This window comes from Paroedura picta, chromosome 14, assembly GCF_049243985.1.
Source record: "Paroedura picta isolate Pp20150507F chromosome 14, Ppicta_v3.0, whole genome shotgun sequence".
NCBI classification, from domain to species: Eukaryota; Metazoa; Chordata; class Lepidosauria; order Squamata; family Gekkonidae; genus Paroedura; species Paroedura picta.
This window is the reverse complement of record NC_135382.1, coordinates 9,637,701-9,661,413: the sequence shown is the minus strand read 5'-3', so window position 1 is coordinate 9,661,413 and position 23,713 is coordinate 9,637,701. Positions and strand designations below refer to the sequence as shown.

General features: G+C 47.8%; 2 protein-coding genes across 2 annotated transcripts in view; one reads left to right on the top strand and one right to left on the bottom strand.

The window, feature by feature from the left end:
* The first annotated feature begins 602 nt into the window (after nt 1-602).
* Nucleotides 603-23,713, top strand: part of SORCS2 (sortilin related VPS10 domain containing receptor 2) — a 202,665-nt gene continuing 179,554 nt past the window's right edge. The window contains exon 1 of the mRNA XM_077310865.1: nt 603-836. Within this exon, the coding sequence (XP_077166980.1) occupies nt 618-836 (219 nt within the window). The 5' untranslated portion in view covers nt 603-617. The remainder of the gene's footprint in view (nt 837-23,713) is intronic.
* On the bottom strand, nt 12,573-13,344 carry LOC143823963 (very long chain fatty acid elongase 7-like). Its single transcript, XM_077310757.1, is given in 2 exon segments — nt 12,573-12,760; nt 12,763-13,344. Coding segments are annotated over 2 exon segments (711 nt in total). The 5' UTR covers nt 13,286-13,344.

Here is a 23,713-nt window from a genome sequence, read left to right as displayed (position 1 = left end):
GGAATGCAAGGGCGGCTGCTCCGGTCCCGACAGGGGGTAGGACAGGAGAAGCCGAGAAAGACTTGGAGGGAAACCTTGATGTTCCCCCCCCCCCCGAGGGTTTTGGGGGCTCGCCAATGCTGGAGTGTCGGGGGGCCCCTTAAGACAACCGAATGCGGGCGCCCCGGCGGAACTCCCCCCCCCTCCTGGGCCCCGACACAGGGCTGCAAGGCTCTGCCGCGCCCCCGAGCTCCCCTCCGGCCAGGCAACGAGGGGCCTCCGCGCTCTGCCCGAGCCCCAACGCCGCGGGGCAGCCCAGCCCAGCTCCACGCCCGCCTCCCTCCCTCCCTCGCTCCCTGCCTGCCTGGCGCCCGCGGGGCTTCCTCGACGACTCCGCGGCCGGCGGCTCCTTCTCCCGGGCCGGAGCGAGCGAGCGAGCGAGGCAGCCATCGGCCGGCAGGGGGCGGCGCAGCTCCGCGGCAGGCAGGCAGCCAGGCAGGCAGGGAGGGAGGCAGGCGCGGCGTCCCCCCCGCCGCGCCAGCCCCGTCTCCGCGGAGCCTCTCCCCCTCGGCCGGCCGCGCATCCCTGCCCGGCGGCGGCGGCGGCGGCGAGGGCGGCGAGGGCGGCGGCGGACGAGGATGGCGCGGGCGGGCGGCGGGCGGCGGCTGGCCGCGGGGCTGCTGCTGCTGGGCTGGCTGGCGGGCGGCTCGTGCGCGGCGCGCCCCCCGGGCTGGGGGAGCGAGGGCGGCCTGCGGGGCGCTCCGCCGCTGCCCGCCCTGCTCAGCACCTCCTTCGTGCTCAAGGGCGACGCGGCGCACAACCAAGCCATGGTGCACTGGACCGGCCACAACAGCAGCGTAAGGCCCGCACGGGCGGCCAAAGGGCGGGGGGGGGGGGCGGGGGGGAGGGAGGAGGGCGCGCGCGCGTGCGTTCGCGCCCCGGGCGGGGGGAGCCGCTGCCGGAGCGGGGGGGGGGGGTCTCCGGGGGCCGGGCGGGATCCAGCCTTGGGCCCCGGGAGGGGGGCGCGCGGAGACCCCGCGCGGGACTCTTCGAGAGTGGCCCGCAAGTCGCGCCGGCCCCCGGGTTGCTCCGGCGATGCTGCGGCGCTGGTCGCCGGCCCCGGAGGGCGGTGGGGAGGAGCAAGGAAGGGACCGGGCCGGGGGACCTGCCCGCCGGAGGGATTCCGCCCCTGGGAGGAGGAAGGGGGGCAGGCGTAGGCAGGTGTCTCCCTCCAGCAGCCGGTTGCTTGGGACGCCCCAGCGGGGCAGGATGGAAGCGGGGAGGGGATGCAGGAGGACCCTGTTGGCCCGAGGGCTTCCCGCAGGCAGAGCAGGCGGCGCCTGGAGACCCTTCAGCGTGTGAATGGGGTCTCCTGCACTATCCGAGCTAGGTTTTAAGGCCCCCGAGAGGACCACAACCGCCCATAGAGGCTGCTGGGAGACCTCTTTGGGACACAGTAAGCGAGCCAGTGGGGGGCCTTTGGGAGGGCACCACCTTCATATGGGCCTGGGAGTGAGTGGTATCAAAGTATTCCCCCTTTCCCCCCATGGGGTTGGGTCTTTTGTGACAACTGCATTACCTAGTTGTAAATAAGATGTAGAGGCCTGGAAGAATTCAGAAAAAAAGAGATTTTTTTCCCTGCGGACTTTCCTAGATTTTTTGTTAGAAAACTGGAGATGTGGAGAGCACCGGAAGGAAAGAACGCCTGTAAAACTTTTTCCCTTTTGGAATGAGTGACATTCTTTTGTTCAGGCAAAAATTTATTTAAGCAGAACCTGTTATGTGAAGATGTTTATGAAAAACTGTCTATTGTGTTAGATGAGAATTTCTGCATACACCGTACAACAAAAATTGAGTCCAATAGCACCTTTAAGACCAACAAAGATTTGCCTTAAAGAATCTCAATATTCTTTTTCCATTTTGTCTGAGGAAGTGTGTCTGCACTCGAAAACTCACGCCTTGAATAAATCTTTGTTGGTCTTAAAGATGCCTTTGGACTCAATTTTTGTTGTGCTGCTCTGGACCATCACGGCTACCCATTTGAATCTGCATACACTGCAGGAATGTATAACATATTTTAAGCATCAGAAGAAAATTTGAGTCCAGTTGCACCTTTTAACACCAACAGAGTAGTCATTCATTCATTCATTCATTCATTCATTCATTCATTCATTCATTCATTCATTCATTCATTCATTCATTCCCTTTATTGGCATTCCATAGCACTACAACATATAAGTGAGAAAAAGTCAAACAATTGGAGAGATATATAAACAACAAAACAATTGCAATAATATATACTAAAAAGAATTTAGTTCTAACTTTTTGAACTTCCATCAAAACTGTGGATGTAATTTCAGGTGAATAATTGTTTAATAAGTATTTACTTATTTACAAATCCTTTATAGAACGTAATAAAAGTAGAAGGAGTTCTTTACAAGGAACCTCATGAAGCTGGCAATCTAGAATGATGTGTTGGGTCAAATCCGGTAAGTTTGCTGAGCATAAATGTAACCTCTCCTGAAAGGGAACCTTCTGTTATCTCCCACTGGTGCCTTCGAGGGGACGACATTCACTGTAGCTGTCCTGAAGGCTCTATGCTGGCAAGGGTAGTCAAGATGATAGAAATAGTGGCCCATCCTTCCAGTTCTAATTCAAGGTATACACTTTCATCCATATTTTGCAAGTTCATATGAAACAGAAAGCTGATCCCTTGAATAAAACTTGGCTGGCCTTCAAGGTGCCCCTGGACTCAAACTTTCTTCTGATGCTTCAGACCAACATGGCTGCCCCCCCCCCCCCCGAATCTATCTATATTTTAAATATATATGGATTGCTTAAAAGTAACTGATTTTGCCTACAATTAATATGAGGTTATATGTTATTAAATAGTTCAGTGTTATAAGGTTGATATTCCGATATGCTACTGGTCGTAGGTGTGCAGCTGCTTCTGTCCAAATAACACAAAATTTATTTTCAGATGGCAAAATTGAAATTGGCTGTTTTGCTTGTAGAAAACAGAAGCTTTTATATATACTTCTGAATTTGATATGCCAACTGGCACCCCTGGAGACACAGACTCCGCTGTTCCGCCTTCATCTTCTGTTTGTTTGTCACCATTGGGGGTCATTGGTTTCCCTTTCTTTCTGTAATGATCCAGAGTCAAGCTGTCAAACTAATTGGTAGCTTTAATCCTGGTCAGTACAGAAAGGAAGGCAAACCAGTTTCAGTATAGAAAGGAAGGGGAACAATAACCAAAGAGAGTCTCGATACATCTCAGGAGCCATATGGAAGGGCGGTATAGAAATCAAATCAATCAGTCAATCAATCAATAATCCTTCTGCTCATAGGTCTGTGGCAATCTTGTCTAGACTTAGGTGTGCATTAGAGGCAAGTGGGGTAATTGCAGAACGGTTGTTTTTTTGGTTTAGACTCATAAAAGTTTGAAGGGGCCATTCAGGCCATCTAGTCTAACCCACTGCTCGATGTAGGATCAGCCTCAAGCAGCCTTCCTCAACTTTTTAACCATTGAGAAATCCCTGAAACATTCTTCAGTCTTCAAGAAACCCCAGAAGTGGTGCAATCTTGGGGAATATGACTGGGAAGCAAAGATGTGAACATGCCCACCTGGGGCCCCAACCCCTATAGATCCATCATTGGCCATTTTGAGAGGGGGGGGGGTGGAGCAGATTGACATGACCATATATGGTCATATTACTTGATAAAATGTTTAACAAATTAAATATACGTACATACATACATAGAGCCTCTTGTGGCGCAGAGTGGTAAGGAAGCAGACATGCAGTCTGAAGCTCTGCCCATGAGGCTGGGAGTTCAATCCCAGCAGCCGGCTCAAGGTTGACTCAGCCTTCCATCCTCCTGAGGTCGGTAAAATGAGTACCCAGCTTGCTGGGGGGTAAACGGTAATGACTGGGGAAGGCACTGGCAAACCACCCCGTATTGAGTCTGCCATGAAAATGCGGGAGGGCGTCACCCCAAGGGTCAGACATGACTTGGGGATACCTTTACCTTTACCTTTACCTACATACATACATACATACATACATACATACATACATACATACATACATAAAGGTAAAGGTAAAGGTATCCCCTGTGCAAGCACTGAGTCATGTCTGACCTTTGTGGTGACGCCCTCTAGCGTTTTCTTGGCAGACTCAATATGGGGTGGTTTGCCAGTGCCTTCCCCAGTCATTACCGTTTACCCCCCAGCAAGCTGGGTACTCATTTTACCGACCTCGGAAGGATGGAAGGCTGAGTCAACCTTGAGCCGGCTGCTGGGATTGAACTCCCAGCCTCATGGGCAAAGCTGTCAGACGGCTGCCTTACCACTCTGCGCCACAAGAGGCTCGATTCCATACATACATACATACATACATACATACATACATACATACATACATACATACATACATACATACATACATACATACATACATACATACAATTGACTCACACCCATTTGGGAAACCCTTCCAAGGCCATCAAGCAACCCCAGGGCTTCACAAAAGCCTGATTGCAAAAGCCTGCCCTAAAGCATCCAGGAGAAGGATCTGTCCAGCCGCTACTTGAAGGCTGCCAGTGAGGGGGAGCTCCCCACCTCCTTAGGCAGCCGATTCCACTGTGAAAATGTGATAATGTTTTGACTCACTTGGTACATGTGAGCACTGAGGGCAGTGGTTCCCTTTGGGCTCGGAGCGGCGGAGGGAGCAGGGCTCAGTGCTGCCTGGCCAGCCACCTCCCATCTTCCAAGGCTGCAGGAGGCATGGGGGCGGCAGCAGGCCAGCCAGTGTTAGGTGGATCTTGGCGCTAGACCTGGTAGGAAGCCCATCAGGAAGAGAAAGAAGTGACTTCCTGGGTCTTTTAAAGGCCGAACTCCACAGTTGTAGGGGTATCAGTCTGTTGCTGGGAAAATAAGATCTCCTAACATGATAATATTAAAGCAGAAGCTTTTTTGTTTGCTTGTTTTTGCCGGCAACTCACAGCTGCCTTTTGGCGACCCTGATGGGTTTTCAAGAGTTGGTTTGCCATCACTGGCCAATTGCTTGATGGTCTCCCATCCACATACTGGGCAAGGCCAGCCCTGCTTAGTTTCCGAGACTGATGAGATTGGTCTAGCCTGGGCTTGTGATCTGTGGCCTGCTTCTTCTTGCCAGGTCTGCTCCTGGCATCTGTGGTTTCCCACCCGTTAGCAAAACTAGTGAATGGCCTCTGTACTTTTTTGGGTTAGACTGGAGTTATACAAATCTGCATTTCACCCTGTACTTTCCTTCATTTCATGGCCCCTTGATGCTGCTCTTTTGTTTTCTTTCAACGCCTACATAAAAGGCCTCCCTAGCGAGGATTCACCCCTTGCATCCAAAGAAGCAGGCTCAGGTCTGTGATGACTTCTGTTGGAATAAAATTATATTAGCGATGAAAGGTGGTTCTACTTGCCTGTATTTTTTTGTCTTTTCTTTCTGGGTGACCTTGGGCTAGTCACAGTTCTCTTAAAACTGTTCTTGACAAGCAGTTCTTTTAGAGCTCTCTCGGCCCCACCTACTTCACAGGGTGTCTAGTGTGCGGAGAGGAAGGGAAAGGTGTTTGTAAGCTGCTTTGGGTGGTGAAAAATGGGATATAAAAAACCCAACACCTCTTTTTGTCCAAGTAACTGCAATTTTCAGTCAGGTCTGAGAGATGGTTATTTAATTTAACTTTTTTTTTAAAGTTGTAATTGAAAATTGCAACTTTAAAGTTTAAATGTACAGGCTTGAAATTCAGTCACAGAATAGCATGAGGGGCATTTTGGAGTGTAGGGGGAGAGGGGAAGGAGAAAGTGACCCTCACCGACAGAAGTCTTCCAACTGGATCCAAGCCACAAAACCCTGTAAAAAAAAGTTCTCAAGTTTATTTTTTTTAAGCAAAAGAATATATATATATATTTTGCCTACTCTAATCCTGGTTTTGGTACATTTGCAATGTATGTGTGGGTGGGCTGCAGGTGCGACTGCCCAGTCAAAGGAGGACAAATTTGGAGACAATTTTAGGGTGCCTTTCTGAGTAGTCTTCCAATTTTTCTAATGGAAAATTAGTCAATATGGGAATGCTCTGCAAAAACCCAGCAACTCTCCTTTGAAATGTTTATTCTTCTGGAATGAATGGAATGCTTTTAAAGGTAGAATTTGGTCATTTTGCTGTAATTTCTCCGGGATAATTACAGTACAGTCCTAAGCAATGACCTTTTGGGTCCATTAAAGTCATGGACTTTGTAGAGAGGAAGAAAAGTGAAAGAAGCCAATGTGATGTAGTGGGCTGAATGTTAGACCAAAAGAAGAAAACTTGAGTTCAAATCCCGTGGCCGGTCACTGTCAGTCTAACCTGCCTCACAGGGTTGTTGAGAGGGTAAAATGGGTTGAGGAGCAAAGTAAAAATCAATATAAAAATATAATAAATACTGCTAATATTATCCGAACACTGAAGGAAAGACTCTGGAAGACCCTGCCTCTGTTGATCTGGTATAACTTAGCCTTCATGGTTTTGTTTGTTTGCATGTGTGTGTGTGTGTATGTATGTACGTATGTATGTATTTAATTTATTCACTTACCATATAGTCTTCCGTTCTCACCGAGACTCAAGGTGGGTTACCCAGTATTATGGATGTGGCTTCTAATAAGCTATGTGCTGGATTTTGTTTTAGATTAAGAAAGATGCGCTTCCAAACTAGCCCGGGTTTGTGGTGCCCTGAACCATCATTGTGTGTGCACCCACGCACACACCTATAGAATTTTGTGTTGCTTTTTAACTGTTGTCTATATTGGCATATAGCCTGGTTACAATAAACAGCATAGCTGTTGTTTTCTTCTGGAGATTTGGGGACTTGCAGGTAAGGCAGTTCAGCTGAGATGTTGCCATTCCTTGAAGTGGAATCATGCAGGGACTTGCAAGTTTACCAAGTGGGAGCTGTGGCCCTTGCAAGCATCTCCACGGTGGAATGTCCCTACCTGCCAGCCTGCAGTTCCTGGGATAGGGTTACCCGATACCGCCAGCCAGCGGTGGGGGATGGGGGTTAGGCCTGCCAGCTTCAGTTGGAAAACCCCCAGACCATTTCCACATTAGGAGATCTACCTTGTATTAGCCTTGCTTTTGATATCCTTTGGATGCTGTGAGTCGATTCTAGGCTTTCTGCATTTGGGCTTTCCTCCCCTTATTTCCCAGGCTGAAATTCATTATATGTTTCCACGCTGAGTCAGATGGAGGCAACCTCCCATGATGCTTCGCTCCCTTCCCCTTTTCAAAAAAATGTGCTTTTTTGCAATATGGTGCCTGCTTACACTTTTGTTTTTGTTGTGCCCCTGAATCCCACCATTCTGTGCCCTTGATCGCCTCCCCTCCCCCCTCCCCCAGTGTCCTGAATGTAATCAAACCCCCCAGGTTATAACACTATTGTGCAAGATTGATTTTTTAAAACTTAGAAACAGTTTGTAATGCAAAACACCCCCCCCCCCTTAAAAGAAAAGGCAGATTTTTCAGAATGGAGGGAGGGAGAGGGAGGAAGGGAAGGGGGAGAAGGATGATGACAAGGGGCGTGCCTAAAAGGCGTGCCAAAAAACCTGAATGCTTGCATTTCCACACTGAACAGCCTGGATTAGACGTCATTAGAGCCCGTTGGAAAAGATGAGACTGGGTGTTCTGGGGATTCCTTTGCTGCGGGGCAGGTGAGGGGGCAATTCAGGTCTGTCCTGAAGAAGCAGATCTCAGTACGAAAATGCATGAAAAAGTCAACCCTTTAAAAATGCAAATCCAAGTGATATTGCCAGTGTGAAAACAGTCCTGGAGTTGAGGAGGACAGGGGTACAATCAGGGCCATAGAACAGGGGTGGCCAGTAGGGCTGTGCGAGCCAGCCGCTGAAGCTGCCGTTCCCGCCCATAGCACCCAGTGCCGCGCTGCGGGGGACGGGGATGGAGGTGCGGGCACCCAACAGTGGTTGCTACTCAGTGCCAATATAGGGTTGCCAGCTCTTTTTGGGATGGAGCCTGCGGAAAGCCAGGTGTGAAGAGGAGAGGGACTTCAGGTGGTGTGTAATATCATAGAGAACCTTCCACAGCCAGCTTGGTGTTGTGGTTAAGAGTGGCAGACTCACCTTGGAGACCAGGGTTTGATCTCCCACTCCACCTGCAACTAGGTGACATTGGGATAGTAACAGTTCTCTCAGAGCTTTCTCAGCCCCACCTACCTCATAGGGTGTTTGTTGTGGGGAAAGGAAGGGAAGGCAATTGTAAGATGCTTTGAGTACTAAAAATGAGGTACAAAAAACCCCACATCCTCCTCCTCCTTCCAGATTCGCCATCTTATCCAGGTGAACCGATTTCTGTTCCCTGGAGATCAGTTGTAATCCCAGGAGATCTCCAGCCACCACTTGGAGGTTGGCAACTCTCCCTTGACAACAAGTTCCATGCCGTCTAAAAAAGGCACGGGGACAGAGTCAATTTCACCTTTTCTTTTTAAGGGAAAGATAACTTAAAATAGAGAAAGGGGTTGACTTGTGGCAGCAGAACAAAGTTTGGGCCCTTTAAGCCCAACTGAGAACACGGAGACGCAGAGCACTTGACGGAGGCCGCTTAATTGGTTGCTGCCAGAGCCACAGAAGATATTGTGGAAGATATAGAGGAGTCGTATGGTTGGGCGGTTTGGCCAGTTCGGTGATCATCAAAGCTCTAGGCCAGGGGTAGTCAAACCGCGGCCCTCCAGATGTCCATGGACTACAATTCCCAGGAGCCCCTGCCAGCATTCGCTGGCAGGGGCTCCTGGGAATTGTAGTCCATGGACATCTGGAGGGCCGCAGTTTGATTACCCCTGCTCTAGGCGGCCAGTGGCCCGGAGGGGAGGGGTGGCAGTGGCACACCACCCGGCACCCGCACACCTGTGTGTGGGCACCAGGTGGTGTGCCGTTACCGCCCCTCCCCTCTGCACCACTTTCTTGATCGCCGAACTGGCTGAACCGCACCGGAGCATGCAACCCTACATTCCTGATGGATAAAGCACTGCAGGAAGCTCAAGCTAAGGGTGAAGCTTCCCAGACTTTGTCATAAAACCAGGAATTAAAATGCCAGAAAACCTTGTGAAATTGTTGAGAACAGGGCATGTGGCCATATGTCGTCTTGGAATATGCTGTTTCCAAATGCAATTAAAGTGGACCGCTGTTGAACAAACACATGTTCCGCAACGCAGCCTTTTCTCACCTTGGTAGGGTAAATAGTTTTTGTCAGGATGGCCACTTCCCAGATCTGAAAACAATTCCGGCATGGGAGAGATTATCCTCATCTCCCCCCCCAAGGAGGGAGTCCTTCTGGCAGCTGTAAGCAGATTTATGATCGCTTGTAAATCCATTTCCTCTATCAATCCTTCAAGATAATTCAACAAAACATATTGAGGGTTCCCTGGAATGGAATATTCAGCAAGCTTCTCTATATAATCCACATAAACAATTCCTGATTTTGTTACATTTCAGATGAGTCTGCCGGTGGGTCTCCCCACATTTCCAGCAGTGGAGCTTTAAGGCAGTATTTACAGTCGGTAGTTCTTGTAAAGATACGCATGTGGATTGAATTGTGTGTCTGAGCGAGCATTTCCACCCCTAGGTCTCTCATCTGATTTCTTTCTGGATAATTGATCGGATAATGCAGGTAGGGGCCTTCCCAACAGGCTCTTGTCTGTGTTCTGAAAGAATTTCCTTTCACCTTCCCACCCCCGTAGAGACAATTGTAAACTCCGATCAATTGCAAAGTGTTCCGATCATGTTTCTAGTAAGGCCTTGGAGGACCGTGTCTCATGGCTTAAGTGTCACTCAGCGCTTAACACCCCTCGGGGTGGAGATTTTTGGGGTGGAGCCTGAGGAAGACCAGGTGTGAGGAAGAGAGGGACTCCAGGTGGTGTGTAATACCATAGAGTACCTTCCAGAGCCAGCTTGGTGTTGTGGTTAAGAGTGGCCGACTCAACTTGGAGAACTGGGTTTAATTCCCCACTCCACCTCCCATCCCTGAGTGCCTCCTTCTCCAACCGGCTTGCCTGTCTGTCCAGCAGCCAGCCAGTTGCCTTCTGTCCCCCACCCCTGACCACCCCTTCTTCCTTCCACTTCTCTCAGAGGCTGCAGATCCCTGCTGCGTGAGAGCTGCCCCCTGCCGGTGAGTTCTCTGCCCGGAGGCCTCCAGCATGCAGCCTTTCCAGGTCCTGGGGAGAGGGGGAGGCTGTCCGCAGAGTTCTCCCCACCATCCCCCTAATTAGCACCTGTTATATTCCTAAATGCAATGGGCTTGGCCCCTAGTGTTTAATATTTATTGTTAATTGATGATTTTAAGGTTTTAATGTAAATGTTTTACTATTAGGGTTTTAATTTGGATTAAATTAAAATTTAAAATTTCATACAGGGATTGTGTCTAGACTATAAAATGTAATCTGCCTTAAATTTCTGAAGAATGGAGCAGACTATAAAGTCCATAAACAAACAAACAAATAAGATGGAATGATTTTTAATTGAGTAATACTGTCACGTATTTTATTTATTTAATTCATTTGAACCTTTCTCGCCAATGGAGACTCAATGTGTCTCTTTACAACAGACTTCCGAGGCAGGATAGGGCCTGTGACTGGTCCAAGGGAACCCAGCAGTCTTCCCTGGCAAAGAGGGCACTTGAACTCAAGTCTTCCTGGTCCTTGTCCAACTCTAACACCACACCACACTGGTGCCAGGCTACAGTTTCATATTGAAGTTGAGAGTTCAGTAGGAATCACAGCATGTCTGGCTCTCTTCTAGAGCTCAAATGGTAGAAAGTTCTATTTTCAATACTATTTTGAGTTTCCACCGCCTCTCTGGAATGAGATGGGAAAGGAGAAAGAAAGAGTCAGGCATCATCTCCATATCATCCAAGGATCTGAAGCAAAATGTTATTGATCTCTCCCAGTGGTTTCACAGAGACATCCAAAAAAACACAGAACCAGGTGGCACCTTACGAAACCTCAAAGACTGATTGCTGTGAGGCAGAAGAGAAATCCATTAGCATCACCTCCAGCTACACATAAAGCTGCCGGAAACCGAGCCAGACTGAGCCCGTCTTTCAAGGTCCATATTGTCTACTCAGACGGGTAACTGCTTTCCAAGGCCTTGGATATATCACCTAGCATATCACCTGCTTCCTGATCCTTTTTAATGGAGATGTGGGGAACTGAACCTGGGGCCTTCTACATGCCAAGTAAATGATCCATGACTTAGCCACTGAGCTCTTCCCAAAACAGACTTCAGCTCCCTCCAAACAGTGCTCCCTGAACCCATCATGGGCTGAAGAAATCATTACCAAAGGTATCAAAGGCTGGACAGGTGCTGGAGAACTACCAGGCCCCCACTTCCCCTGTCAGTAATCAGCAATGGATCACCTGTCAGGGAACCAAAGAGGCGTCTGTACCATAGCCAGGTTGGAACCAATATTGAAAACTAGGTCTAGCTAAATCCGTTTCATCCAAGAAAACCTGGAGGTATCTTGCTTCCCAAATCTTTATCTTACAGGGGCAGATATTATAGCCAAGAATGTCTTTTGAAATTAAGAGCTGGGAGACTCTTCCAAAGCCAGGGGCACCAAGTTATTAATTCTTGGTCATCTGCATTGGGTTCAGTGTCCTCTGTCGGGTTTCACCAGGCAAGAGAAGGAAGGACTGAGTGGGGTGGAAGGAGCAGTAACATGTCCAGTTATCTAGTCCTCATCTTCTGCTTAACGTCTCCATACAAACATGACATGTGAAGGCTGTAAGAACATTCAGAGCATACAGATTAAGGGGCGAACTTGAACTGAAGGCGAGGGATTGTCACTCGGAGTGTGCTTTTGCAAGCTGTTGTGAGATCTGCTGCAAAAAAAGCTCCTTGCTCCTCAGAAGAGCATTACTGGACTGCGCTGTGCAAACCCAACAGTGGCAGAGAAGTACAATTCCTTTGCTGCCGTCCTTATTAGAAAGCAGGCTCTGAAATGTGTCCAGGGGGCCTTGAGTCCAGGGGTGGAGGCCCAGCATCTGTGCTCATTGCTATGAGCTACATGACCCTGGATCCTTCAGGTAGTATGGATCAAGGTTGGGCCACGCCGGAAGCAGGAGCAGTGCGTGGGAACAGCCCTGCTGGTGGGTGCAAGTGTGCAGACGTGGAGCTGCCACGCCTGTGCGTTTATGCCCATGCCTCCCTCCGGCTTGAGCAATTTGGCCGGTGAAGCTGCCGATCGCTCCCGGCACAGCGAGCGCCGCTCTCCCTCTCCCCCCCAGTCTCTGGGACTCCCTCTCCCCCCCTTAGTCCCCAGCCTGAAAAAGCTTGGGGACCATTGAGTTAGGGCATCCGCCAAAGGTCATCCTCCCTGGGCCTCCTCCCCAGCTATTAATCTTAGGCCCTGAGGAAGACCATCATTCAGGATGGCCCAGCCTCTTCTGAGCGACGTAAAGCAGGGCTGTTCCCATGCACTGCCCCTGCTTCTGGCATGGCCCAAACAGGATCCATGCTACCAGTGAGCACAGAGGCCCCTGAAGGATCCAGGGTCAAGTGGCTCATCGTGAGTTGCACATTTCAGAGCCTGCCGGCTTTAGTGTAAGCATGGTACCAGAAGTGTAGAAACAGGATTAAAAACACCAGTCCATATAGCCCAATGATGAACATAAAAATGGGATATTGATACGGGCAGTTATCCATGAAGTAGATTTGTCCTATATGGAAGGTAACCATAATGAACTGGATAAGCTGTATAGAAGTCATATTTTTTTCCACCACAAATACTTATGAAATGATGGTCCCAATGAACTGAGGGCATAGTAGGTGTACATAATGACATGTACAATGGCATTTATCATACCATGAAATGTTCCTAAGCCACCTGGAGCAAATTTGACTCCAAACCACCAGGTCCAAGGCATGATAGAGTGATGGAAGACATGCAGGAATGTAACTTGGCCATTATTCTTTCGCAAGATAAAGAAAACCGTGTCTAGCAATTCAATGAACTTAGAAAAGTAATACAGCCAACAGACTCGAACCATCCTTAAAGCCATAGGTGATCTAGAGTAATCAACAAAGTCACAATGAAATGAATAGCCTGTGGCCCAACCAGACATGAGAAATTCATAAGTCAGATACACTGAAAGAGCCACTACACCAAAATTGTAGATAACCATGAGCTGTCTCAGTTCAAAAGGTTTCCTATTCTCCATGAACTTCGGTCCCAAATTAGTGACAAAATAAATGTAGGCTGCAATAATAATTGTCTGTGGAAACGGTGAGACCATAAATGGGTAAACTTCAACTCGTGGATCAGCATTTTTAATCCATTCATCATAAAGTGACACAGCTTCTCCCAGACCAACCTTTACTAGATGACAAAATGGTTACGTTCCCCTCCTCTCCTGCATCAGATGACTGGCACTCAGCACAGCAAATCAGTGTCCCTGACCCAGAAGCTTCAGCTGGTGTAAAGTGTAGCTGCTTGGGTTCCCAATGGAACATCCTGGAGAGTCTGGGATTAATTGACCCCCTTTAGTTTGGCAAAACCTAATTATGGCAAAAGCACATTTTTGTGCAGAGTCTACAATTGATTGAATGTGGGCCAATTGCCCACTGTTATACTGGAAATTCACTCCTAAGTATCTGAAAGACTTAACCTGGTTGACTTATAGGTCTTATACCTATTATTGCATTACATTAGCTGAGTTTTATTATATAGTTAATAATTAAATGTTAATCTTGGCAATGTTGACTAAAAATCTGAAGAGCTCTTTTTTAGGCCTGTTCTAGTTTGAGAAAGAATTACGGCATCATCTGCATACATAAGGATTGACATTTTCCTAGAATCTAATTTTGGGGCATGTATATCAGCAGTCTGAAGATCAAGGAGTTCACATAGATTTTAAATAGAAAGAGAGCTAAGATACATCCCTCACCTTTTTGAGTATTAATTGGATCCATTAAGTTACCCTCAATGCTGTATCTCACCTGCAGCCTAGTTTTTTTATGTAACACAATTAGCAGATTTAGCATCCTTTTATCAATGGTTGTGTTGGCCAATTAAGCGATTTCTTGATATGGTATCAAAGGCCGCTTTTAGATCGATGAAAGCTAAATACAAAGAGCCTTTGGCCATAGCAACATACTTGTGGATCAAATGCTGCAAAATAAGGTAGTTATCCATTAGTGATCTTCCTGGTCTGAACCCAGATTGTTCATCCTCTTAAGAGATTTTCCTGGTCTAACCACTTACCTAGTTTGAGACATAAATGTTTTAAATAAAATTTTTGAGATTACATTTAGCAGAGTTATTGACCTATAGTTTGATGGATCAATTTGGAGACTTTTCTTAAAGATAGGGATAATTATAGCAAGTCCCCAGTCTTGTGGAATTATTGCCGTTTGGTCAATATAGGTAAAAAGTGATGCCAGGACAGGAACCCACCAATCAATGTTAGCTTTTATGAAATCAGGTGAGATGAAATGACTGCATGGAGCTTTACTGCACTTTAGCTCTTGTATTAGTTGTTTAATCTCACAAGTAGAGACCTGGGGCCAGTGTTGTATGGCGTCTAGGGGTACCAGTACATATGTTTCAAAGGTGAGATCTTTATAAAGACCATGGAAGTATAATGACCACTCAGCTGCCCTGATTGTATTGATCATAAACAAGGGTTCACTATTGGATTGTGGGGAAGTCAGTCTCCAGAATTCAGCAGTATTCTTAGATTATGCGGCATCTATGATTGCCCTCCAATTTTCCTTCAGAGCATCCTCTTTTTTCTTTTTGATTATGGCTTTAAAGGCTCTTTTGTTCTCCAAAATTCTAGCTTGAAGATCGGAAGAAGCGTTATGTTTAAAGTCATTGAAATGTTTTAGTAGCTTTGTTTTGCAGTCCTACACTCTGTATCAAGCCATTTTTTTGCATGGTTTGGAAGGGGTCATATCACCATATATGGTCACATCACGATAAATGTTTAACAAATTTAAAAAATATATTAAGAATGAATTAACTCCTATCCATTCCAGAAACCCTTCCAAGGCCATCAAGAAACCCCAGGATTTCATGAAATCCTGGTTGAGAAGGCCAAGACATATTTATTATATTTATTTATTATATTTATACTAGTAATCAAGCCCGCTGCAGCTAAATGCAGCGGGTGCTAGGGACTCACTGTGGGTGGGTGCTCCCTCGGCGGCGTTCTTCTGGTGGCGGCGGCGGTCCGATGGGGCGGTGGCTGCCCTGGGCGCCGTTCTTTCGGCGGCGGCGGCGGCCTGACGCGGCAAGAGGCGCCTTGCGCCTCTCGCCGCGTCAGGCCTGGAGCAACTGCGAGCCGCGGCGTTCTTCCGGTGGCGGCGGCGGTCCGATGGGGCGGTGGCTGCCCTGGGCGGCGTTCTTTCGGCGGCGGCGGTGGCGGCCTGATGCGGCAAGAGGCGCCTTGCGCCTCTCGCCGCGTCAGGCCTGGAGCAACTGCGAGCGCACGGCTCGCAGTTGCTGGGGCTGGGAATCGGAGGGACCAATCGGCAGGCGCAAAGCGCCTGCCGATTGGTCCCTCCGATTGTCTGTCGTGAGGAAGGGTCCAATCCGGACCCTTCCTCATCACGGACAAATCCCACCTCGGCAGCCCTTAACCATTTATTTAGTCCGTGGCGCCCGTGGTGCCACGGGCGGTTTAAAGATACCACCCTCCCCAGAGGCTCAGGGCGGTTTACATAAATGTATAAACAATACAAGAAACAATCCATAACATATAAATAACCATAACATTAATACTACTAACTGATAATTGTAACAGTAGTAACAGTGCAAAAAGGCCTAGGAGCAGAATGCATTGATGGATTTCTGGGAGGGAGGGAGCAGGGGCCTTACAAATGTTGGTTATGCCTGGTGCCTTGGGCACCACCTGCATTATATCTCCCGGGGCACGCGCGTGTGCGTGCTCTCTCTCTCTCTCTCTCTCTCTCTCTCTCTCTCTCTCTCTCTCTCTCTCAATTTTGCAGCTAGTAAGGGAGGGGGTGAGAAGGTGGTTAGGGGTGGGTGGGAGGTTTTTCACTTTTGATGGTTGGATGACTTTGTGGACAAATGTTGTGAGCCATTGCAGATTGGCTGGTCTGAGAGTGGCGGCATGTACCGTAAGTCCAATAAATAAATAATACATAAATAAATGGTGTGATCAGCCATATTCCCTGAGATGGCCCTTCGGTTTGGCAGGCAGGTCCGAAGTCTTGAGCTGGCCCTCACACGAGTGTTTAATTCTCCCCAACCAAGTACTTTTTTGTTGTTCTTAGCACTAATACGGAGACCAGCTCTGTCAGCCCGACTAGCAGTCAGTGAGTCAATGGTGTGTCAGGAATCAGGCTGAGCCCAGCCAGTAGAGTCCGTGATAAAGGCACATCAAAGATCCAACAGGCAGTTGAAAATACAAGGAAGAACTTTATTGAACAGAATCTACAGTTACTAGACAGAGCCAAGATCTCCTAAGCAAAAGATCTTGGCAGTAACAAAGAACAATAGACACCTTAGGGTAGTTATAGGTTATAGAGAGCCAGTTTGGTGCAGTGGTTAGGAGTGCGGACTTCTAATCTGGCATGCCAGGTTCGATTCTGCGCTCCCCCACATGCAACCAGCTGGGTGACCTTGGGCTCGCCACGGCACTGATAAAATTGTTCTGACCAGGCAGTGATATCAGGGCTCTCTCAACCTCACCCACCCCACAGGGTGTCTGTTGTGGGGAGAGGAAAGGGAAGGCGACTGTAAGCCGCTTTGAGCCTCCTTCGGGTAGGGAAAAGAGGCATATAAGAACCAACTCTTCTTCTTCTTCTTCAATAAGGGAGGGGGGACATAGGCATTTCGGCAGGAGAGCAGAGGGCACCAAAGGTGCCGGAATTCACATACAGCCAGGTGGCCAGGGTCTAATCACTAAAGCTTTATTTCTGTTGAGTCTTTGCTGTCCATGCGAGGTTTCAAGAAAAATTTGATAAAGCGCCCTGCTGGGAAGGTAGGAGTCGCAGTGCCAAAGAACAGATTTACAGTTTTACAACGCCTGGCAAGGCCAGGCTTACAGGAAACGAAACAGGCATGAATCGGGGTTCATGACATGGTGCTGCTGGTAGACTTAGCAAAGCCCCTAGTGCATTTCACACCCCCGTTGACAAATACCACATGTGGTGACAGTTGTGCAGGGCATGAGAGAGGCTGAATCACAATGGGCAGAATGCAGTTCCCTCCCCTTTCTTTGTCCTAGCAATTAAAAAGCCTGTTTTGTACCCAAAGCAATAAGTCTGTGTAATATACAGCACGTCTTAGTTACTTAATTTATATTCTGCCTTTCAGTTTGGGACCAAAAGCAGCTCACAGGATTCTTCTCTCTATTTTGTTATCATAACAATCTTATGAGGTAGGTCAGTCTGAGGATGCCTGACTGGCCAATGGTCAGATCCTAGCCTGACAGTGTAACCCAGCCTTTCTCAACCAGGGTTTCATGAAACCCTGAGGCTTCTTGACAGCCCTGGATGGGTTTCCCCAATGGGCGGGAGTTAATTAATGTATATATTAAATTAGTTAAACATTTATCAGGTGATATGACCCCTCTCAAGAAAACAAAGATCATGGCATCCGGCCCTCTCAATTCCTGGCAAATAGAAGGGGAAGAAATGGAGATAGTGACAGATTTTATTTTCCTGGGCTTCAAGATCACTGCAGATGGGGACTGCAGCAAAGAAATTAAAAGACGCTTGCTCCTGGGGAGGAAAGCTATGGCAAATCTAGACAGCATCCTAAAAAGCAGAGACATCACCCTGCCAACAAAAGTGCGTTTAGTCAAGGCTATGGTCTTCCCAGTTGCAATGTATGGCTGCGAAAGTTGGACCATAAGGAAGGCCGAGCGTCAAAGAATTGAGGCTTTTGAACTCTGGTGCTGGAGAAGACTCTTGCGAGTCCCTTGGACTGCAAGGCGAACAAACCGGTCAGTCCTAGAGGAGATCAACCCTGACTGCTCTTTAGAAGGCCAGATCCTGAAGATGAAACTCAAATACTTTGGCCACCTCATGAGAAGGAAGGACTCCCTGGAGAAGAGCCTAATGCTGGGAGCGATCGAGGGCAAAAGAAGAAGGGGACAACAGAGAATGAGGTGGCTGGATGGAGTCACTGAAGCAGTAGGTGCAAACTTAAATGGACTCCGGGGAATGGTAGAGGACAGGAAGGCCTGGAGGATCATTGTCCATGGGGTCGCGATGGGTCGGACACGACTTCGCACATAACAACAACAACAAATGACCCCTCTTCCAAACTGGCCACTGATGGGCCTGGAGGTGGTGGGAAGGGGAGGGCCTCAAGTGGGTGTGTCCACAGCTCTGCTTCCCAACCATGTTGTGCATGATTACGCAACTTCTGGGGTTTCTCAAAGCCTGAAGAATTTTTCAGGGGGTTCTCAGTGGTAGAAAAGTTGATAAAGGCTGGTCTAACCACCACAGTACCATGGCTCTTTCCCAAGTACAGTTGCAAGCTTTGCCTGCCCTGCCCTGGAACTATTATTTTGTGTTCTTTACCTCCCTTTTGGTTCTGGTTTTTAACACCCCCGCCATCCAGAGAACTTGAAAGTTTGTACTGTTTTGTGAGATGTGGTTGGTCCTAATGAATGCAATTTATTTGGAGATTTGCTATGGCAACGGTCCTCCCAGACCATCAACTCTAGCCTGCTTGGTTTCAACCCAACCTTTCCAACCATCCTTCTGCCAGATTTTGGTACCGCATGCCAGGCCAATGATCAAGTCCCAGATGGTGGCTTTCTGTTTACCAACCAGGCGTTCCACCTTTTGACCCAGTGGTTTGACATTGAAACCCGAGTCCCTTTGGGGAAAGGATCAGCATGAAAACAGACTTCTAATTCTCTAGGCCCTCTTCTCCTGTCTTGGCATACCTGATTCCTGATGCTCTCATTCATGAGCGACAACTCTTTGTTCAGATGTTTCCCAGATTACTTATCCCTCGGTTTGTCCATCTTTCCCTGAGATTAATAGCAAAGCAGTTAACAGATATCCAGTAATAGCAGCCTGCCAAATATTTTTGGATCAAAACAGTCATAAAATAAGAAGCGTAACAGAATTAAACATGTATTTATGTGCATATATGCATATAATTATATGTATATATATATAATATAATTATATAATTCTAAATAGCTAATGGGAAAATATTGAAGAACTGAAATATAGTAAAACTGATGGGGGGGGAATTGTAAGCATAAAAACGTAACAGTAATAATAAATTACTTTAAAGGACTATTCAGTGGTTAGATAGAAAATAGTTGTCGTTCTTTCCTTAGTTTTGCTTGCTGCAGAACAAGAACTTCTATGGCACTTGTCCAGGACAGGCCTAAATCTGTGACAGTGAATGGGCTTAGGACTGTACTATCCACCAACTAGTCCTGCCCTAATGAGCCACCGGTGGGAGGTGGGGGGCTGCCAGCTCCAGATAGGGGAAACTCCTGGAGCTTTGGGGATGGAGCCTGGGGAGGACAGGTGCATGAGTGGGGTACTGTGCCACATAGTCCACCCTCCAGGTCAGCCTTCCTCAACCCTTTTACCATTGAGAACCTTCTGAAACATTCCTCAGGCTTCGCGAAACCCCAGAAGTGATGTCAGCAGGACACACCTCCCTGCCACCCCTACCGGAAGTCACAATGCATGACAAGTGACATTGTCCAGACCGCCCCGCCCCCTGGAAGTGACATCACCAGGCCACTCCCACAGCACAGGATATGATGGCACATAAATGTTTTCAGATGATCTGTGAACAGAACTAAACTTGCTTCCAGTCCGTTCTTCAGTGGGAGCCTGCAGAAACAGAGCTGGGACAGGCCTATGCTGCTCTGTTGCCCCTCCTACAGGTAAGTTAAAATGAGAGTACTGCCCTCTGTGGACTCCATGGGTGACGAGCCACGGCCTGCAAGGATTTGTACGGCCAGGCCCTCTCTCCTTCCTACGCCCTCCAGGCCCACCATTGGCCATTAGGGAGGATGGAACCAGGACAAGGGCAGGTTGACGTAATCATGTATAATCATATCACTTGTTTAAAAAAATAATTAATTAATTCCCACGCATTCAGCAAAACCCTTCGTTGTGAAACCCTGGTTGAGAAAGCCTGCTCCAGGTCATCCATTTCCTCCAGGGTTACTGATCTCTCCCTAGTCTGGAGATGAGCTGTAATTCCAGGGGATCCCTGGGGCCCACCTGGAGGCTGCGTCTGTAGCCCTAACAAAAAGGGGCTCGCTTCCTCACCTTGATGCAGCGCTTCCAAAATAATTCCTGTGAGGTCTCCGTGCGAGTATGGTGCAAGAAAAATGAAAAGGAGTTTTGTGGCACTTTCAAAAGCAGCCGATTTTACTCCAGCAGAGGCCTGTGTTGACTAGATCCCTTTTTTCCAACCGATGGTGCGATTCTTCCCTAGGCAGACTTTATATGCAGGCGACATGGAGGAGAGTAAATATTAGGCTCAGGAAGCACAGAGCAAAGTCGAATTAAGTAAGTCTCAGATCTAATCAAGACTCTGTATTTTTTGCTAGACTTGAATATTGCATGAATGCATTTCACTCTGTATTTTACAGCTGCTTGACCTTCTATGCAGAACTACATCTTCTAGCCCAGGGGTAGTCAACCTGTGGTTCTCCAGATGTCCGTGGACTACAATTCCCATGAGCCCCTGCCAGCATTTTCTGGCATGGGCTCATGGGAATTGTAGTCCATGGACATCTGGAGGACTACCCCTGTTCTAGCCCACCAACGTTTCTGCCGGAATAGCACGTTGTTCATCCGTGAGGTGCCACCAGATTCCAGTTTCTTTTCACTCCAGAAGCATTCCGGGTGCTGTGTCGGCAGTTTAGGATTCTGTGATCCTTTTGGAATGGGAATATGATGGATTTGGCTTCCCTTCAGTCGCTTGGCAGGAGAGCCACTTAAGCTGGATGCAGCTGCACCTTACACCATCCAAGGAATCCTGTTGTGACAGTCAGAAATGAATGAGGTTAAAATGAGGGCAGGGGGCAATCCCCTTTTGCAGTGGAAAATCCCGTGATCATATACCCAGCCATCAGTCTGACCAACCTGACTTCCTGTAAGCAGCAGTAATGCTCTATAATCCCTGCAGGTGGGTTTCAAAGTAATTATCCGCAGCCCTTTTGTCCAGGCTATTGCTAAGTATTCTTGAGAGATGTTTGTCAAATAGAAATATGCTTCTCCTGTTAAGCAATTAACTTCCACTTAGCATCCTGGCTTGTCTTTTTCTTTGAAGTGTTAATGCACGAGAACTGCAGCTTAACAGAAAATTACTTCTGTTGCTTACCTGACCATGAAAATGTTATTTATTTCATACATTCCCTCTCACCTACCCATTGTTCAAAGAGCGCATTTACCCTCCTTGGTTTTATCCTCACAACAGCCCTGCAGGGTGGGTTTTAGAGTGGTTGACTGGCCCAAGGGAGCTTCATGGCAGAACGGGGAATTTTGCTGGTTCTCTCAGATCCTTATCTGATAGCCAGTTTGCAGGTTACAAAGTTCAGGGCCTATTCTGCACACAATAAATGCACTTTCAATGCACTTTAGGAGTAGATTTTCCTGTTCTGCACAGGAAAATCCAGCTGCTGAAGCACATTGAAAGTGCATTATCCTATGTGTGTGGAATGGGCCCAGGTTGCTGCCAGGATCACATGTGTAGTGTGAGTTGTGCTTCCTGCTGTTAGACTAGTGCGATACCGCAAACTCAAAAGTTTTGTGCCGGAATATTTGCTGTTTTATGGAACAGGCCTACGGAAAAGTGGAGGATCCTGTGCCTGGAGATGGGTCTTGGGAGGCAAGTTATTGGTGGCGGGGTTTGTTTCCTGAGAATATGCTTTCCTCGGCAACTTTGACAGAGTGCGAAAGTTGAACGCAGGGTTGCCTGCTCATGGCTGGGGAAACTCCTGGAGATTTAGGGACGGAGCCTGGGGAGGACAGACCTCAGTAGGGTACAATGCCACAGTCCACCCTCCAAAGCATCCGTTTTATTTAGGGGATCTGATCTCTGTAGCTGGGAGATGAGCTGTAATTAATTAATTAATTAATTAATTAAGATTCCTATTCCGCCCATTTCTTTGTAGCTCAGGGCGGTTAACATTAAACATTCTATAACTTACTTGGAACGTTATACAGACTGTAACATCAAAGCAACTTTCAGTAAAGCATCAAAAGATTCCAATACCACATTTCTAATATAAATAACAATTAACAGTAACATTGGGAGGTTAATTATTTCAGTCACGGGGGGGGGGCATCTGCGGGGACCAGTAGGTGTACTGAGTCAGTTGGCCTCAAGCGAATACCTGGTGGAAGAGCTCCCTCTTGCAGGCCCTGCAGAACTGTGGAAGTTTGGGCAGGTTCCCCAGGTCCCACCTGGAGGTTGGCATCCCTAGTTGGACCCATGGATGATGTTATGTCTAGTTTAGCCCTCAGCTTTCAGCTGTCACCCCCCTTTTCAAAGCAGGCATTCTGCTCTCTCTCTTTTTTTTATGCCCAGGTTGAATCTGAAATGGCAAAAGTCATTCCTGCTCTGATACTAAATACTGTGTATGTTTGGGAAGATGGGTGATGTGGTATGTTTCTACCAGCAACCCAAGCAGTCACTTGGTAACACAGCATTGCATGTGAGCCAGCTTGGTGTAGTGGTTAGGAGTGCTGATGTCTAATCTGGTGAGTCGAGTTTGATTCCCCGCTCCTCCCCCACATGCAGCCAGCTGGGTGACCTTGGGCTGGCCACAGCAACAATAAAGCTGTTCTGACCGAGCAGGAATATCCGGGTCTCTCAGCCTCATCCACCTCACAAGGTGTCTGTTGTGGGGAGAGGAAAGGGAAGGCAAATATAAGCTGCTTTGAGACTCCTTTGGGTAGAGAAAAGCAGCATATAAGAACCTGCTCTTCTTCTTCAGAAATATCAGGGCTCTCTCAGCCCCAGCCACCTCACAGGGTGTCTGTTGTGGAAAGCCGCTTTGAGACTCTTTCGGGTAGAGAAAAGCTACCGCTTTGAAAGTGCATTATCCGATAAGAACCAACTCTTCTTCAGCCTTTTGTTCTGGGGTGTTCTTGGTAGGATGGTTATGATTCTGACCATGTCTGCATCATCAATAGGCAGACCCATGTTAATTAATCAGCTTTTGGTGCGTAGATGTCTATATTGTATCAGCATTTCAATGAACACAAGATACTTTTCAGTGTTGTTGCTAAAATAGTCTGCCTGCCAAATATAGATAGGACGTTTTATAACAAATTATGAACAGACTGTTGGAAATCAGAAAGCCACCGCCCTGAGTTTTAATTAGGGTCTGCCGCATGGGAGCTGTTATAGAAACACGAAAGAACCAGAGAGTGGCTTATAAAATCTCTAACCTTTATTTAAAAGAGGGCACTTGTCACCAGTTATTTTAATTTTGTTTTTCACATTTTCTTGCATGATCTGAAGGGAGGTGACCCGGCAAGGCAAACCACATTCCCCGGGGCTGTTTCAGGACAGGAAAACAGCCTGGGCGGAAGGCAGAAGCCCTCCCCTCTTCCCCACGCCACAGTCCCGGTCCAAATTGGGGCCACCCATGCTTGAGAAATGAGTTCCCAGGAGGATGATATTGAGCTGATGGTTTGGAAATCAAGCTGGGGGATCCAGATCCAACTGAGGAAAAACTGTCACGTCT